The 16,865-nt window shown below is 52.9% G+C and overlaps 2 protein-coding genes across 5 annotated transcripts; one reads left to right on the top strand and one right to left on the bottom strand.

Annotated features, from left to right (window-relative positions):
- The first annotated feature begins 44 nt into the window (after positions 1–44).
- Positions 45–11,989, top strand: SMYD5 (SMYD family member 5). 4 transcript variants are annotated; one of them, XM_052648447.1, is made up of 13 exons: positions 45–145; positions 4,049–4,157; positions 4,898–5,037; positions 5,486–5,607; positions 5,997–6,066; positions 6,663–6,767; positions 7,528–7,590; positions 7,784–7,854; positions 8,175–8,281; positions 8,664–8,720; positions 9,507–9,601; positions 10,258–10,328; positions 10,429–11,989. In XM_052648447.1, exons 1-13 carry the CDS (start codon positions 50–52, stop codon positions 10,574–10,576), a joined length of 1,254 nt encoding a protein of 417 aa, XP_052504407.1. In that variant the 5' UTR covers positions 45–49; the 3' UTR covers positions 10,577–11,989. The 4 variants fall into 4 exon arrangements, with proteins under 4 accessions (XP_052504407.1, XP_052504409.1, XP_052504408.1 ...); XM_052648449.1 differs by lacking the exon at positions 6,663–6,767; XM_052648448.1 differs by lacking the exon at positions 7,528–7,590.
- Positions 11,990–12,251: 262 nt separating this feature from the next.
- Positions 12,252–16,427, bottom strand: PRADC1 (protease associated domain containing 1). The gene is made up of 5 exons (XM_052648854.1): positions 16,274–16,427; positions 14,147–14,247; positions 13,468–13,577; positions 13,031–13,198; positions 12,252–12,805 (listed from the first exon to the last, which is right to left on the bottom strand). The coding sequence occupies exons 1-5, from the start codon at positions 16,338–16,340 to the stop codon at positions 12,685–12,687; spliced, it is 567 nt and encodes a 188-aa protein (XP_052504814.1). The 5' UTR covers positions 16,341–16,427; the 3' UTR covers positions 12,252–12,684.
- Between the last annotated feature and the right edge of the window lie 438 nt (positions 16,428–16,865).

Genomic DNA, 16,865 nt, shown 5'->3' with positions numbered 1-16,865 from the left:
TCCCGGGTCGAGGCTGGGTCAAGGGTCAGAAGGCGGAGGTACGCCCAAGATGGCGGCCTCCATGTGCGACGTGTTCTCCTTCTGCGTGGGCGTGGCGGGCCCGGCCCGGGTCGCCGTGGAAGTCCGGTTCGTGAGCAGCGCCAAGGTGAGGCCGCGGCGAACCGTGCCGGGGTCCCCCACCCAGCCCGGCCTTGGAGACAGCCCCGCGGGACACCATGCCTGCAGCTTAGAGGCTCCTCTGCCGCTCGGACACTGCTGTCCGGCGCCGGCTCGCGGCCGGGGGTCTCCGTGTCGGTCCCCGGGTGCAGGCTCTCAGGGCCATCACGCGGTGGGCTGGGGCCCGCGGAGTCTTCGTGCGCGCCCCTTCCTCCCGTAGAACCGGGCCTTTCGAGCGCCAGGCTGGGGGATATTGCTGCTGGATCCTGGGAGCTGTTGGGCGGGATGTGCCGGGCAGCGGGAGCTGCGGTACTAAAAAGTGTGGGCCATCAAGGAACTTTGAGTGAGATTTGGGTGGGGGGGTTGTGGAGAGAGACCAGGACACATCACAAAGGGTCTTGGAGTGCTAAGGAATTTGGACTGAAGCCCGTCGTAACACTGAAGAGTTTAAATCAAGAGGACGACATTTTGTGTTTTACTATCGTGTTTTAAAGTTCAGTGTAGAAAAAAATCGAAAGTGCATGTAGGGAAAGGAAAAGTAAAACACTCAAACTTGTATTTGTGCAAATATGTGCATCTTAAAGTTATATTTTTAGGCTGCTTTCTGATGCAGCAGTATGTATTTCAGTATCAATAATCCTTTTAGGTATTAATTTTTAAGAGTTGAGTAATAGTCATTCATGGGAGGACCACTGTTCACTCAACAACTGTTCATTTATGGATCCTTATACTGTATCTTGTTTTCCATCCCTGAGGTGAAAGATGATGAAGCTCATTGTCTGTGCACACATCCTTTTCTTCTCACCGGCACTAAGTGTTTTCTTTCTTGGTTATCTTTATTAGTTGATAGGTGCAAAATGATACTGCTTTGTTCTCATTTGTATTTCTTTACTAGTGAGGTTGAATAATTTATCATTTGTAGTGGCAGTGTGTATTCTTGCTCCTTGCCCTGGATGTCAGCCTTCTAGTCATCTGGCTCCTGCTCTCAGCATCATGGTATTCACACAGGTCCCCAAACTAACCTTCCATTGTCCTCTTTCCACTCCAGAGGCATCTGGAGCATTCCCCTCTTAACGTGGTAAATTAGCTCCCCTGTGTCCTTGGGCTCCTCGCTGCCCACAACTCCATCTCCACCCTAAGGCCTGCAGTGCTCTCATTGGCTCACAGTTTGATGGTGTTTCAGTTCCATCTCTCCTAGCAAACAGAGATATTCACCTCTACTTTCACTTTGCTCACGTCTCTGAACCTCCTCCTTTTTTTTCAAACTTCTTCCCTCTTACATCAGTTCAGCCACTCTCCTTGCCCAGTTGTCCTGTTCTACCCTTCCATCAAAACCCCAGCTCTGGAAGAAGGAGCTGGCTTCGCTGTCTATCTATGCCCGCAGCTTATGTGCTGCTGCAGAAGAATCATGTACCCAGACTTGGTGCCAAGATGGCTTATCCTTTTTGCATATGTATTCATCAAGTGGGATTGGTTTGTGATTTTTCTTTTTCCTTTATGGTATCTTCCTCAGGTTACCACTTCAGAGTTATACTTGGCTTTCTGTTTGTTTTGTAAAATAGAGAAACTCCATTTTTTTCTCTCCGTATTGAATAGTTTAAATAGCATAAGAATTACTTATTTGGTTCGAGAGAGCTGATTTATGAAACCATATAGACTGGGGGCCTCACGTGGGGGTGGTTTTTGACCACTTTCTGTGTTGCCTCTATGGATATTGGCAAGAAAGATTTTCAAAATTTTGCCAATTGCTATGCCAGGGATATGACTGGTCAGAACAGAAACCTGATCAAATATGATAAATGTCAACCAAGATGTTGTACTAGTGCACATCAGGCAGGTGTTGGTGTTACTTGTTAGCCTGTCTTGGCTTCCTTCCTGTTGAATTCACTTTTGGCAATTGATATTTTTCTAGAAAATAATTTAATAAAGAATTTATTTACTAGAGTCTTAAATCTTTATTATACAAGCTTTAAAAAAAACAACAAGCTTACTTTTCAAATTGCAAATAACTTTGCATAGTTTGTACCCTTTACATTCAGGTTCAGATTAATTTCTCTCTGGGCTTCTTGGTAATATGAATTAGAGCTGTTTTTTTCTTGAAACACTTCATATGTTTTGGGGATGCGTAGTTTCATAGAGGAACAGCTCTGATTCTTCCCTTTGCATTGATTATTAAATATTTCCTCCATTTGGTCCTCCAGAAAGAGGGAGAAAGAGATTAGTGCTTATCCAGTATCAAGCTTGATGACTGTCAGAAGTAACGTGGGTCCCTGTTCCTAGTATCTTTGCGTCCCACAGAGGAAGGCCAGGTTTTCATTTTGCTAGTTTGGGGTCGCAGGGGTTACTCACTGTGGAGGTGGGCTTCTAGAAAGAACCAAACTGCATCCATGGCTTTGTCAACGGTTTTGTTCCAGCTGCCCTAGCGTGCTGTTGGAGCTCCCAGAGTTATTCACAGGGCTGAGATTTGTGGCTACACAGCCTGCTGCTCTGATTCGGGGAGGTGCCCCTGCCTAGCCGAAGCGCCAGTGTTCAAAGGAATCAGGGAGCTACCCAGGAGGCCACATGACAGGACATTTCACTGCTGGCTCAGTTATTTTCTTTCTCTCCCTTTTTGTTACAGTTCACTGGCACTACTGGGGCAGTTGGCAGGGGCACCAGTCTTCTAAGTGTAGAGTGGGCAAAAGTGCCCAGCTGGGCCAGTAACTGCCTGGGTTCTAAAACTGCCGCCTGAGTTCCTTTTTACATTTGAAGTGAAGTGAAGTCGCTCAGTTGTGTCCAACGCTTTGCGACCCCAAGGACTGTGGCCTACCACGCTCCTCTGTCCATGGGATTTTCCAGGCAAGAGTACTGGAGTGGGTTGCTATTTCCTTCTCCAGAAGATCTTCCTGACCCAGGCATCGAACCTGGGTCTCCCACCTTGTAAGCAGACGCTTTACCATCTGAGCCACCAGGGAAGCACATTTGAGAGAAGGCAATTCAACAGTTGTTTTCTCATCTTTCATCCCATACATGGTGTCTGCAGTGCTTTAGACCAGGACTTCTCATTAACGTGCGTGTGAATCACCTGGGCATCTTGTTAAAATGCAGGTTCTGATGTGGCGGGTCTGGAGTGGGGCCTGAGGTTGTGCGTTTCTAACGTCTCCCGGGTGAACCCCATGCTGCCAGTCCATCACCTCATTTTGAGTAGTGTGGCGCGCATGGGGTTCCTTCACCTGTGCTGTGTCATTACATCCTGGAAACTATCGGCAGATACTATTATAGTACTCGCTTTTCACATGGTAGACAGATGGAAAAAGGCAGTCTGCTCAACGCTTCACAGCTAGCTAGGCTTAGGACTGGTGCTAGGGTTAGTCATTCCTTTCAGTGCAACACCTGAGAGCTTGTTGGGCACCAGGTACTGTGCTAGGTACTGTGAGTACCGAGCTGACCAGGGAAGTAGGGCACATTCTCCCGCAAACTAGGCCTCCCCCTCCCACAGTGTAGGATTTCTCTGCAACCCCAAGGAGCAGCATCATGACCAGGATCCTGGAGGGGCACGTGGGGACTCAGAAGGCGGCCCTGTACCACGTGCTAGTACTGGAGGCTCCAGCCTGCTATGAACCTCTGGCCATGCTAAAAACACTGCTCTCTGTAGTCCAAAATGGTTAACGTGGCGGCTCTCTTCCCATCCCAGGCCCTGTGCCCTGGACGGGCTGGAAGATGTGCTGCTGAATATAGGGCAGAACTGCATTTCCGGAGGACGTGGTTATGAAGGGGGGCTGACGACGCTCCAGGACTGACCCTCCTGAGGCAGAGGCCTCTGCCAAGAGGGAAGCACGTGGAGGGAGGAGCCCTTGAAGCTCTGTCCTCTGCCTCTTCTTATGGCCATCCTATTCCTTCTCTGCCCTTTTAGGGAAAGGGGCTGTTTGCCACACAGTTGATCCGGAAAGGGGAGACCATATTCGTAGAACGGCCCCTGGTGGCTGCGCAGTTTCTCTGGAATGCACTTTATCGCTACCGAGGTGAGCTCATCTCGCCCACTCTGAAGGCTGCTGTGCCCAGCAGCCTTGGCGCCTGGAGGAGAGCACGGATGTCCCTGACAGTCTCTGGGACTCCCAGTGTCGGGAGGGAAGGCACATCTTCTCTTGGAGAACTGTGCCTGAGAACCATGCCCCTGTCTAATCTCAGGCCGTCTGGGGCTGTGAGCCTGTAGCAAAGAAGCTCTTCCAAAAGGTACCCTGGAGGAGGCCTGTCACTCAGGTGGACACAGTGCCATCCTGAAGGGCTCTGTGCCAAAGTGGAGCCCCCACCAAGAAGAGAGCACATACCCCTGGTCAAAAAAGGCTGCATTAGGTGTCAGAAACAAACAGCATGCTCTTAGCTTTGCCAGCCACTTGCTTTTTTCACCCTTTCCTTGGGCTAGAGAAAAATCTATGGGAGAAGGGTCTATCAGCTCCAGAATGTGGGGAAAGCCCAGTAGGGGGGAGGGGTGGGGAGCCCCATAGACTAAGTCCCGTGGAGAAGCAAGGAGAGTCTGCTAGGCGGGGTGGGGACTCCAGAGAGGGAAGAAGGTATCATCTGTCTTTGAGTGCATGTGAAATTGATTCATTCATTCCATTCTTTAACATCGTCATTTGTTTACTCACCCCTTAAAACGTCTGCTATGAGCCAGGTGCTGTCCTAGCCCTGCGGATATTGCTGAGAAAGGGCAAATGCAGCCCTTGCTCTTAGACACACTGTCGTGTCTGGCTCTCTCCCCCAGCCTGTGACCACTGTCTTCGGGCACTGGAGAAGGCAGAGGAAAACGCCCAGAGACTGACCGGGAACCCGGGCCAGGTTCTGCCTCACCCCGAGCTGTGCACTGTGCGCCAAGACCTGCACCAGAGCTGTCCCCATTGCCAGGTGAGCAGCCCTGGGGCCGAGCTGACGTCCTCTCTGGGGAGACGGGAGTGAGGACGGACCTGGTCATGGCCCTCAGGGCCCCCGGTGGAGGGGAGACACTGAAAAGGCTTGGTTACTATTCCAGTTTTGTCCACCCGGTTCCAGTCCCACTGTCCAGAAAACAGGCTTGTTGGGAGCTTGCCCTCTTCCTTGGAGCCTGGCAGGGCCCCTCCCTGTCCCTGAGAAGCAGTCTCTTCTTCCCATGGTTTTAAAGCCTGGGGCAGGTGCCCCTCTCACATGCCCCCAGAGCACTGAGTGCTTCCTCGTCTCATAATACCATAATGCCACTGACTGCTGCTCTGGGGCTGTTTGTGGGAGGAGTGAAGTTAGAGGAGGTGAGGCCACACAGGTGTCTGTGCCTCACCCCAGGCCAGATCCTCGGGTGCTGACCTCCACCTCCCCCCGACAGGTGACATACTGCAGTGCAGAATGTCGACTGGCCGCAGCTGAGCAATACCATCAGATCCTGTGCCCAGGCCCCTCCCAGGATGACCCCGCGCATCCTCTCAATAAGCTGCAGGAGGCCTGGAGGTAGGTAGCATTTCCTCTCTTCTCTCCTTTATCCTTCCCTCCTTGCCTGTCTTCACGGCGCTCAGCAGATGCAGCCATTTTTCTTAAGTTACCACTCCCTGGATTTTTCCTCCATTCTTAGGGCTAAACAGAGATCATTTCACCTATTCCCCCTGCCTTAAATCTGAGCTGCCAGCCCCACCATCCTCAGCATTTTACACACTCCCAGAAAGGGCCTCATTAAGCCCATAGAGATATAAAATCCTGCCCATGTCCTTGCCAGTAGCTTTCCCTCTTTGGTTATGAATGGGATTGGTAGGAAGGATTCTCTGTAGCAGTCAGACCAGGCTTTCCTGAATTCGGCTACTGGGAAGGGAATTTCTAGGCCAAACCTTTTTCTTTCTCCCCAGGAGTGTTCACTACCCGCCTGAGACTGCAAGCATCATGCTGATGGCCCGGATGGTGGCCACAGTGAAACAGGTGAGCCCACCTGATTTTCCGGAGGAAGCTGATTCTGGCCTCATTCAACCCTTGGCCTCAGTTTCCTTCTTACTTTTAGACTGGCTTTGATACAGAGTTCTTTCTGGGCCTCTCAAAGAAGAGCTGCTTGCCGTGTAAACCTTAGGAGTGGCTAACCATAAATCTGGCAGGGAGAGGGGGGCTTATCTTGCCTGTGATCTTTGAGATGACTTCCTGTGCAGCAGCAGTTCATGCATGCCATTTATAAGCATCACCTTTTCAGGATCGTATCTCTTTAGGTACAGCAAGAGAAGCTACTCCAACCCCTTATCTAATATTGTTGTTCCTCAGCCTCATTCTGTTTTCCCAAGTGTCGTGAATTGGCTAGCTTGGCAGCAGCTGGGGAGATAGCTGGATGTGGGCAGGGCTGGGGGGAAGAGTCTACCTAGAAGCTAATGTGTGATGGTGTTTCTCTGAGGGCTGAGGCTTTGGAATGACAGCCAACCTCCCACAAGGGCGGGAGTGACAGTAAAGAAGAGGGTGTCTGTGAGTCCATCTGTGCACATGCATGTGCGGCATGTATCAACCTGACCTTGAAGTATACTTGTTCACTACAGGCTAAGGATAAGGATCGTTGGATCAGGCTCTTCTCCCAGTTCTGTAATAAAACTGCTAATGAGGAGGAGGAAATTGTCCATAAACTCCTAGGGGACAAATTCAAGGTTGGTCTCCCCCCATGACCCTCCCACCCCTGCTAGTAGCCTGGGCTGTCTATGGCTACCTGGAGGAAGCTTCACACTTGCTCCCTTCCCAGTCACAGGAAGAAGTTTGTGCCTGGGTCCAAAAATCTATTCAGAGACTTGTATTTCTGCTGCTGTTTAACTTCATAACCTAATGTGGACTTAAAATTGCAAAGTGGGGTGATGACCAAGGATGGAGGGGCTGGGTGCCCTGATATGGGAGGCAGGACCCCATGATCAGATAGCAGTGGGCAAATCAAGTGTAATGAAAAATGGAGGGTTGGCGGGGTCTGCAGGTTAGGAAGTGGGGTGAAACAGACTTCTAGTTGTCCATGTACTGAGCACTCGCTTCAGATCAAAGAGTTACACATTCTCCCCAAGGAGAGCAGACTTCTGTGCAGGAGCAGCCTGAAGGTAGAGGCAGGTGTAAAAGGGCTTTTGGGGCAGGTCTTCCTGCACTGAATCTGGGGAAAGGAGGGGAGCGTCAAGCTGCTCTGGAGGGTGGTGCTGGTATCAGTGCTAGAAAATAGGAATTTGGGGTTTGCTACCCTGGGTTGGAAAAGGCCAGCAGACTGCCAAGGCTCTTTGGAGATCAGGACTCCATGGCTTTCCTTTGCCCCCAGGGAAAGCTCAGTCTTTAGAGCTCCCCCTTTTCCTGCCCTTACATGGTCTTCTGGGCCCTGCCTGGGTGCTAAGGGGAAACCCCAGGGCTGCAGGCCTCTCCCTGCTTTCCCTAACCCAGGGTCAGCTGGAGCTACTGCGGAGACTCTTCACAGAGGCGCTTTATGAAGAAGCACTCAGCCAGGTGAGTGCAGGAAGGCAGGACCAGTCACTCCAGCCCTCTGGGAGCAACCAGGGCAGCATCTCCGCCTGGAACAGCTAAGCGAGTCTTACGGAGTTGGGGTGGGACTGACTCACAACCAGCTTCCTCAACAGAGTTGTATCAGGAAGAAGAGCAAGTGGCTGCCCACTGAGTGCCCTTCTCCTTTCTCCCACAGTGGTTCACTCCGGATGGATTCCGGTCTCTCTTTGCTCTTGTTGGGACCAATGGCCAAGGAATTGGGACCAGGTTAGGAGAGAATGTTCCAGAGCTCTTGGACTTGTCCCTCAGGGCTGGGGTGGGAGATTGAGAAAAGTAGCCCAGCTCCTTTCAAGACTAGGGTGGGGCAGGGTGCGACTCTGGCCAGAATGCTGGACTAAACTCAGGGGCGAGGGTCAGACAGACCGAGTCTTTCTTGGGAACACTTAGTCTGTTGGGAAAGGACACACCTACCCAACCCACCCCCACCCCCTCTCTGGAGAAAGAAATGGACTTAACTTGCTTGGAGGTGGAGAGCACTGTGAGCTGGGTCTTTCTCCTCTCCAACCATGGCTGCCTGGGACCCCCAGCTCCCTGAGCCAGTGGGTCCATGCCTGTGATGCTCTGGAGCTGAAGCCTCAGGACCGTGAGCAGCTGGATGCCTTCATTGACCAGCTGTACAAGGACATCGAGGCAGGTTGGTGAGATGGAGCCTTGGCCTCACCCGACTTCGGAAGCCCCCATCAGTCAGTTGGTGGACACAGTCTTCCCCCAGGGAGCTCTGAGTTCAAGGTTGGGGAAGGTAATCCCTGTGTGACGCTTCATGCCTGTCTTCAGGGCATACATGAGAAATGGCCCTGCGGTCCATGCAGAGGCCTCATGCAGGGGGTGGGGGAGTGCCGGATTATACGTTGGTATCATGTATAGGAAAGCAAGCTTGTGCCTCAGAGAAGCATTGTCAGGTAAATGGTAGTGACTGGGTGGCAAGACAGTGGAGCCATGCCTGTCCTTATAAGCCTGGTTTCCTTTTCCTACCTATGATATGGACGTAATACCATCTGCATTCTACTGTCTTACAGCAACCGGCGAGTTTCTTAACTGTGAAGGATCTGGCCTCTTTGTGCTGCAGAGCTGCTGTGAGTCCCGGCATTGAGAAGGCGCAGCCTCATGCTGCAGTTCACCTCTGTTGGTCCCTTCTGGTAGAGTTGAGTCTGGGAGTGGGATTAGGGCTGAGCTTGAGGATTTCCGCTTAGTCTCCCATATCATTTTTTCATTCATTTATTGGACTGCTCGTGCTTTCCAGTGGGCTAAGCCCGGTGCTAAGGCAGGGCACAGAGCTCTGATTCTTCCAGAGGGAACCCTGGGTCTTGCCCCACCACTGCCCTGAGTCCTGAGTGTCCTAAGAACCCAGGAGGAGCTCAGGCTGGAAGGCAGTCTCATCAGCGCCTGATGGAGGGAAGAGCCAGTTCGGACTGTTTTTCCAGATCCCGGCCTCCTACCCTCTGCTCTCCTCACCACAAACCTTTCCTCCCAGGCTCTGGGGACACTACCTTTCCCAAACTAGGCTCCCAGCTGTTACCGCTCAGACAGGCCTGAGTTAAGTTTCAGGCACGGGCATCCCTTTCACAGCCCTGTCCCTCCTTTTGTGAGACGCTGGGAACAGCTGAGGCTCGAGGGGACCAGTGAGGAGAAGAGCAGGGCCAGGCATGGCAGGTGGGGCAGGGCAGTGATGGGGGAGCCCATCTGGACGTGTGCTCTTCAGGAAAGAGCGCTGGACAGGGAGACGGGACACCGGGGCCCAGGACCTGCGCAGCCCTAGCAGGGATCAGAGAGCAAGGAAAGCCGGGGCCCAGGGCTCTGCACAGTTAAGGCTGTTATTTTTCTTAGTCAACAATCCTCATTACCTGCCTCTCATGACCCAGGCAACCACAGCTGTGTCCCCAATGCGGAGACCTCCTTCCCAGAAAACAACTTCCTTTTGCATGTCACCGCCCTGGAGGATATTAAGCCAGGAGAGGTGAGGGGGCAAGTAGCTGTGGGGGTGGGTGGGCAGGAGGCCTGGCCAGTTCTCTCCAGGAATCAGGAGCAGCAGTGGCTCCAGCCCCAGGTTCAGGCTGTTGGGTTGAATCCCCTCATGCTGCAGGACCTTAGTCTTGCCTGTGAGTGTGCTCTGACCCCACCTCACTTCAAAAAACAACTCCAGAAAGCCTTAGCATTGTTTGAAAGAGCACCGTGTGGCGGAGTTCTTGTCTCCAGCTACTTTTTGATCAAGGAATCTGCAGCTTCTAAGCAAACAAGAAATGGCCCTTTGTGGCTTGGACTATGGGTTGCTAATGTGGTTTGGGGTCCTGACTGTTAGAGCGGTACACAGAGCCTGCTTGAAACTTCTTTCAGGGCAAGTAGCTTCACGGCAAGATAACCTCTGCCCCAGCCACAGACAGACCTTGGCCATGGCCTGAGGCCCAACCATAGCCCCCAGTTCAGACTGTCAAAGCCTCACAGTCCCCTCCCTGCTCTGAGCACAAGGGGATGGATTGGGGTGGCCTGCCCTTTCGCTGAAGGGCAGCTCAGGCTCCTGGGGACGAGGCACTGGTTGGACACGGGGCAGAGGTTGGGGAGGCCCACATCCCACCTGTTAGAAGACCATCAGCCCGCCTCTCTCGTGCCCCTTAGGAAATCTGCATCAGCTACTTAGACTGCTGCCAGCGGGAGCGCAGCCGCCACAGCCGCCACAAGATCCTCAGGTGCCAGCGGGGGCTGCGGTGGGCAGCGGGGCTCTGGGGTCCTCCATTCCAGTGGCTGCCTGACTGTGCCCTCACCATCACGCCCCCTCGCCCTCTGCAGGGAGAACTATCTGTTCGTCTGTTCCTGCCCTAAATGTCTGGCAGAGGCCGATGAGCCCAACATGACCTCTGAGGAGGAGGAGGAGGAAGAGGAGGAGGAAGGAGAGCCGGAAGATGCCGAGCTGGGGGATGAGATGACTGATGTGTGATGCCACCCTGCTCAGAAGTGCTGGGCCTTTCCCCAGAGCAGAGGCCTGGAAGGAACAGCCCACTCCTGCCGCCCGCCTCCCCCCATTTCAGCACTCTTTCTGCCGGAGAGTGAGACAGGCTGGACCCTAGGCCCTCTCCCCGCGCCGGACCTCACGCCTCGACACTGCTGCTGCGCGGCTCAGGCTCTGCGCTGTCGCTGAGCTGCTCAGAACTGGCTTCCCCCTAAGGTTTGGATGCAAGTGGCTGGAACCAAGGCCAGGGCCTAACAGTGTTCTTCCCCATGGCCCCACTTACTCATCCGCTTGAGGCTTCAGCCCTCTCAACTCAGTATGCGGGGAGGGGGGCAGTAACAAAGTGGCAACCTGAGAACAGCCTGACTCCACTGAAGGAGAGAGGGGCCAAGATGCCCTTTCCGACTTCCCTACCTCCCACTGTTGCAGCCTGACCACTGGCACAGCCTGGAGAGGCAGGAGTGGGGAACTGGGCCCCACTGCACCTTCTCTGAGGTGCTCTGTGGGGAACCCTGAACCATGGGGATTACCCCCCTCTCCCCACCTCACCCACTGTTTAGACATCAGAGGAGTAGAGATTAGCCCCTCCCCCAGAATCTCTGTGCTTGTGCCTTGCCTCTAGGCCCTGGTACAGTGGCCAGCCTCACAGGGTCTGGAAGAGGTCTCTGCCTCCCTTGGGAGGGGTAGGGGGGGGACCACCACCCCTCCTCTTACCCTCCTCCATTTAGGACTCTAGCAGCATGGCTGAGACCTAGGGGGTGAAAGGTCTCAGCTCCCTAACTGAGGATGTTCTAGAGTCTTCTAGAACTTTCATCACTGAGGGGCTCTCCTAGTCTGAATCTCCATCTTTAGGATCCCCACAGAGGAACACAAGTCTGCCAGAAACCTAGAAGAGCTGGGCTGGATACTCGATTAGCCCTGACTGTCCTCCTCCCCAGATTAGCACCACCCCTTGCTCTTGGGTTGGAAGCTGTGGAAATTGTAACCTGTCACCCGCAATTCTTTTCTGCCCACCTTCCCTGAGGGGCCTGCCGGATGCCCCTGCTGAGGGATCCCAGGGAGGCCAGGTGCCGCCCCACGGGCCCTTTCCTGGATTGTGATCAGGTGGAATCTGCCCGACTAGCCTATTGGGTTCTTAATTCTTCAGAGCAGCCAGCACCCCCTCCTCCCCACCTGCCCACTGTTCTCAATAAAACATGAATGGTGACAGGCCTTTACAGGAATGCTTTGTGGAGGATGGCTTGACAAGCAGGCAACAGTCACGTGGATAGTGCCAAAATGCATAGGACAGAGCAGGTGACAGCAGGAGATGGGAGCTCCAGCTCCCCAGTTTGGATCCATCCCTTGTCTCGTCTATATCTGCTGTGCAAATGTTTCTCAGGTCTAAGAGCAGGGCTCCTCTGAAGTCCAGTGTGGATCCCCAGGACCAGGCTACAGAATGAGGAGGCTTTTCCTCAGGGGCTGAACCACCGCTTCCTGAGTTCTTGAGCAGGAGGCTGTCGGGATCCAGGATTAGCAGTCTGAGCACTGGTCCTAAAGGGCCCCGGGCAAGCCTTGTACCTTCTCTGGGCCTCAGTTTCCTCCCTTCAGAACAAGAGCGTGGGACCAAGTGAGTGTTTGAAGCCCCCCACCCCACCCCTGTGTGCTTTACTCTAGGACACAGTTGCAACCCTGATGAGAGGCTTTATTGCTAATAAGTCACTGAGGGTTTATTAAGTCCTCAAACACCAGCTCCTTACACCATTCCAGCAATTGCTGTGAAAGACTCTGGGTGGGGAGGCTGGAGCCAGGTGGGATGTGACAGGTCTCAGATGGCTCTCAAACCACCTGCTGTTGGCCCCTTTGGTTTCAGACCCAAGCCCACCAGCCCCAGCGCCTGGCTCTTGGCTCTTCCCATAGCATGAGACACCTTAGGGGCCCAGGGGAGGAAAGGCCAGTGGTGTGGCTTCCTTTAGCTGAGCCAAAGCCCAAGCCCTTTTCCTCTACCTGGCTCCACCAGTTCCCAAATACTATCCCCAAATCCTGAACAGCAGAATTCCTGGATTTTCCCTTCTCAGCCCAGAGTTGCTTATGGCTGGAATGTGGGACCAACTCTTCTACCAGAAGGTCCAGGGCGGTTGCAGCAGCTCAAAGGTGGGGATGCTGGTGACATTGACTGGGATGGAAATGATGGCCCAAGGCAGCCCATGCTGTTCCAGGGAGCGGCGGATCATGTAGCTGGGAGGGCATGGAGAGAGGTGGTGATGGCCACTTTCCCGGCACCCCATCATGCCCCACTGTCCCCACGACTCTGGGAGTTCCAGAGCCTGAGGACTTTTTTGGCCCTCCAACCAGGGCACCCCAAGATGAGGCTTGTGGGTAGGGACTAGTCATTGCCCTTGACCTCCCCGAGTTGTGGCGCCCAGTTTGGTGCTAATACAGCCAGAGACAAGGACCCCTCACCCATCTCGGCCAAGCAGGAAGAGGGCGGGGATGTCAGCTGTGCGCTGGGTACTGTCCTGAATCATCTCCACGTAGAAGCTGTCATTGTCAACCGCGTTGTCAGAGATGATCACTGCCCGCCCGCCGTGCTCCTGCACCACCCGGGTCTTGGAGAGGAAGGAGCAGCCCCTGGAAGAGGTGATGATGAGACCAAAGAAAAGGCAGGGTCCTAGCTATTCCCTCCCCAGACCACCACCCTGGGAGGGCGCAAGAAGGATCAACCATGAGGATTATTTTTTTATAGAGGCTCACAAGTAAATGGCCAAAGGCTTGGATAATTTTAAGACATTTCTAAAAGACTCTTTAAAAGACGAATTATTTAAAAACAGTTATTTCAAAGTATCACCACCAACGCTGATCTCAGACTCCCCTGGTGCCTGTGCCTGTCCACGCCTTACCCCCTCTCCACCAGTGCGATCTGGTCCTGGATGAAGAAACCGTTGCTGAGTTCCCCGCAGGCCTCTGAAGGTTCCGCAGGGACAAGGTGAATCTGCTCATACCTTGTGTGCTGAAAGATAATTAAACAGGTGAAAGTGTGGGGAGGGGTTAGGACTGAGCTGATCATCCCATTATATCAGCTCCTCACAAAATGTGAAGGAAATACGTGATTTCTGTGTGCTGGACACTTGAGCACTTTTACTCAATTCTCACAATTGTCTGGTTGTCCTATCCCACCCTCCCTTTCTCTTTCTTTTTTTTTTTTTGTCAAATCCTTATTTTATTTTTTTTTCCACCCTCCCTTTCACAGACACAGGGAAGTTGCTATGGACCCAGACTCACGTATTAATAGTTCAGCGGTGGAGCTAGCAGAGCCTTTGGCTTTTTTATTTTTTAAACTATTTCATGTCCCTAAGAAGACAGTTTTTCCCTCTGTGATGCCCAGGTCTGTATTATACCCAGAGGAACCACCGGAAGCCCTTCCTTCCTGGCTCTATAGCCCCTGGAAGACAGAGCAGGATTCTGCCCCCTTCTCTGTCCCAGCACTCAGGTATTGATTGAATTGATGAAGGTCACCTCAACTTAGTAGGGGGAAATGTGGAGACAGCATCAGATATGAGGGGGCCTTCCTCAACTTACAAAGATACCGCCAAAGTCCTTGGCAGGTGTGGCTGTGAAGATGTAGCGTATGTCCCCAGGACTCAGCACTTGAAAGTACAAATAATCATGGATGCGTAAGCCTGAAAGGTAAAACGTACAGGTGAGAAGCCTCCGGGGGAAAAGCTGGTTCAGGTTCAGATCATGGACTCCATGCCTTCGACAGGCTGGCTATGGTCTGGGCCCAGAGACCCAGCTTCAACGAATTGTATCCTCGCAGTAGTTAGGATAGATGGTCTCTGCCCTGGGGAGGATAGAGCTGATGCAGACAGAGTTAGTGACCCCAGAAGTTTACAGCTGCTGCTGCTTACAGAGGTGAGCCAGGGAGACTGAGAGTTCCAGTGTGACCTCTCAGAGGGTTAATTCATCTTTGCTCTGAAGCAGACTTGAGAGTTTCAAGGTGGTAGATGTCGTAGCTGTTGTAAAAAAAAAAAAATCTGGTTCCACTGCCATTCCCCCCTCGTCCAGTCACTACCATTTCTCATCCTAGCTGATGCAGCTTTCTAACTGGTCTATCTTAGCCTCCATTCTTGCTCTCTAAGCTCCATTCCCCTAACAACTGCCAGGAATTTCCTTAAAATGTCTTAAAGCATATATGATCATGTCACCAATGCCAGAGCTTCAATACCCTTCAAGGACTTCCTTTTGCACTTAAAACCTAAACTCTAGTCTGCAAGGCCCTGCTTGATCTGGCCATTGGCAGCTACTCCAACCTCATCTCGTTCCTTCCTGTGTTCTAACTACACTGGCTTCCAGTTTCTTCACATCTCCAAGTCTTCTCGCAAGTTCCCTCACCATACCGCACCTCTACCTCTTTACAGGGCTCACTCCTATTCATCCATCAGATCAGTTTCTCAGAGAAACCTGCCCTGTGACTGCCCTCCTTTTATGCCCATTTAAAAATGTACTTTGTCTCCAATGACACTTTTAACATAATTTGGAATTATCTTTGTTGTCTCTCTCCTGCACTAGAACAAGGACTTAAGTATGTAATTTCATTCCATACTGTATCCACCTTAACCAACATAGTGGCTAGACTGTAAGCGGTGCTCTAAAAGGTTGCATGGATGAACAACTATTTCTGGCAAGGAATTGCCAGAACAACTAGATTTTTCTGGGATGTGGATCTCTTTAGTACCAAAGTGTAATGTTTTACCTGAACTTAAGTGGATGGTTTCCTTAGCCCAGAGAGATTGAGTAATGTGAAAGGGTGGAAACTTCTGCCACAAGTTGCTACTGTGTGTCAGGGCTGGGATCAACTGTGGCTTTAGCTGTCCTTTTCTACATCCTAATCAGCCACCAGGTAGAGGTCCACTGGTTTGGTACTGGGCTATACATATAGCCTTTTGTCCTGGGAGTGGAGGCTTCCTGTCAAACAGAGATACACTCCCAGGAGGCCCTCCTGGATTAGCACTAAAATTCCCCTCCTCCCTACACATCTTTGCCTAGCCTTTGCATCCGCTGATCCGTGTAAATTAAGTGTAGATATACACATGTGCTCACGTATGTATATGGGTGTATGTTTACGTTCTCATGTAGGTGCAAACAGGTTTGGTGTGTGCGTATGTGCTAAGTGCGTGTAAGCCCACGAATAGCAACGTGTGGTCCCATTTATGTATGTGAGTGCTCACATATTTCCAGCTTGTATTCCTGTGAGTGAGTGTGAAAGTCACTCAGTCGTGTCCGACTCTTTGCGACCCCATGGATGATATAGTCCATGGAATTCTCCAGGCCAGAATACTGGAGTGGGTAGCCTTTCCATTCTCCAGGGTCCCCTTTATGTATGTGAGTGCTCACATATTTCCAGCTTGTAGTACCCCTAGGTGTTTCTTGTTCTTCGCCCCCCTCAGCCACCTAAGTCGGCGCTAGTGGGGGTAGGGGGAGCCTTCTTTCGACGTGGGTAGCTGGGGACTCACAGCCCAGCCTCAGGCCGCTCCCGGTTAATGTCCCTGGGGACCACTATCCACCCACTCCAGGTGCCGGTGTCTGGACCTGCCTTGCTCCGAATTCGCGGGGTCCCCAAGGTGACCCGTGGCCCCCGGCCCAGGACGCGCTCAAGCTGGTCCGCCAGCCCCGCCCTGAAGCGTAGCCCCGCCCGTTGCTGCTCACCGTGGGCCGCGACGCACGCGGGGAGCCAGAGCACGAGACACCACCAGCCCGCGGCGCCGGGGACCATCTCCAGGGCCCGGCCGGGCGCCGCGCTTCTTCCAGCCACCCCGCCGCGCGTAGCTAGCCGGACTTCGGCCTGACAGCTGCTCTGGCCTCCCGCCCCCGGACCCGCTCACGCCGTCTGTTGGCTGACCGGAATGAGGCCTAGGACTGATTGGCTCTGAGGCCTGCTTATGTAGCCACATTTTCCGCCCCTACGCCCTAGCCCACTTCCTATTGGTCGAGAGAAGTGAGGCCGAGAGCTGATTGGTCTAAACTGTTAACTGCAACTGTCGGCCCCCTCCCCAGCATTTCTCTTTTTGGGTTAGACTCTGCAGGACCTTTCAGGCAAAGGGCGGGCCCCGGAGGCCGCAGGAACTGAGAATGGGAGACCCGCAGGACTCGCCTCAGCCCCGAGAGTCTTGGCTAGTCAGCTCGTGCGTTCTCGGCCGAATCCTCACCGCGGCAGCTTCGCAAGACAACGATTTATCTTCTACCTGTGATTTCCTTTTTCCCATCCTCTTGGGAAGGCATTCGTCTAGTGCCCAGGTCT

This window comes from Budorcas taxicolor, chromosome 11, assembly GCF_023091745.1.
Source record: "Budorcas taxicolor isolate Tak-1 chromosome 11, Takin1.1, whole genome shotgun sequence".
Taxonomy (NCBI): Eukaryota; Metazoa; Chordata; class Mammalia; order Artiodactyla; family Bovidae; genus Budorcas; species Budorcas taxicolor.
The sequence above is the reverse complement of the archived record's forward strand: the minus strand, read 5'-3'. Positions and strand labels throughout refer to the sequence as shown.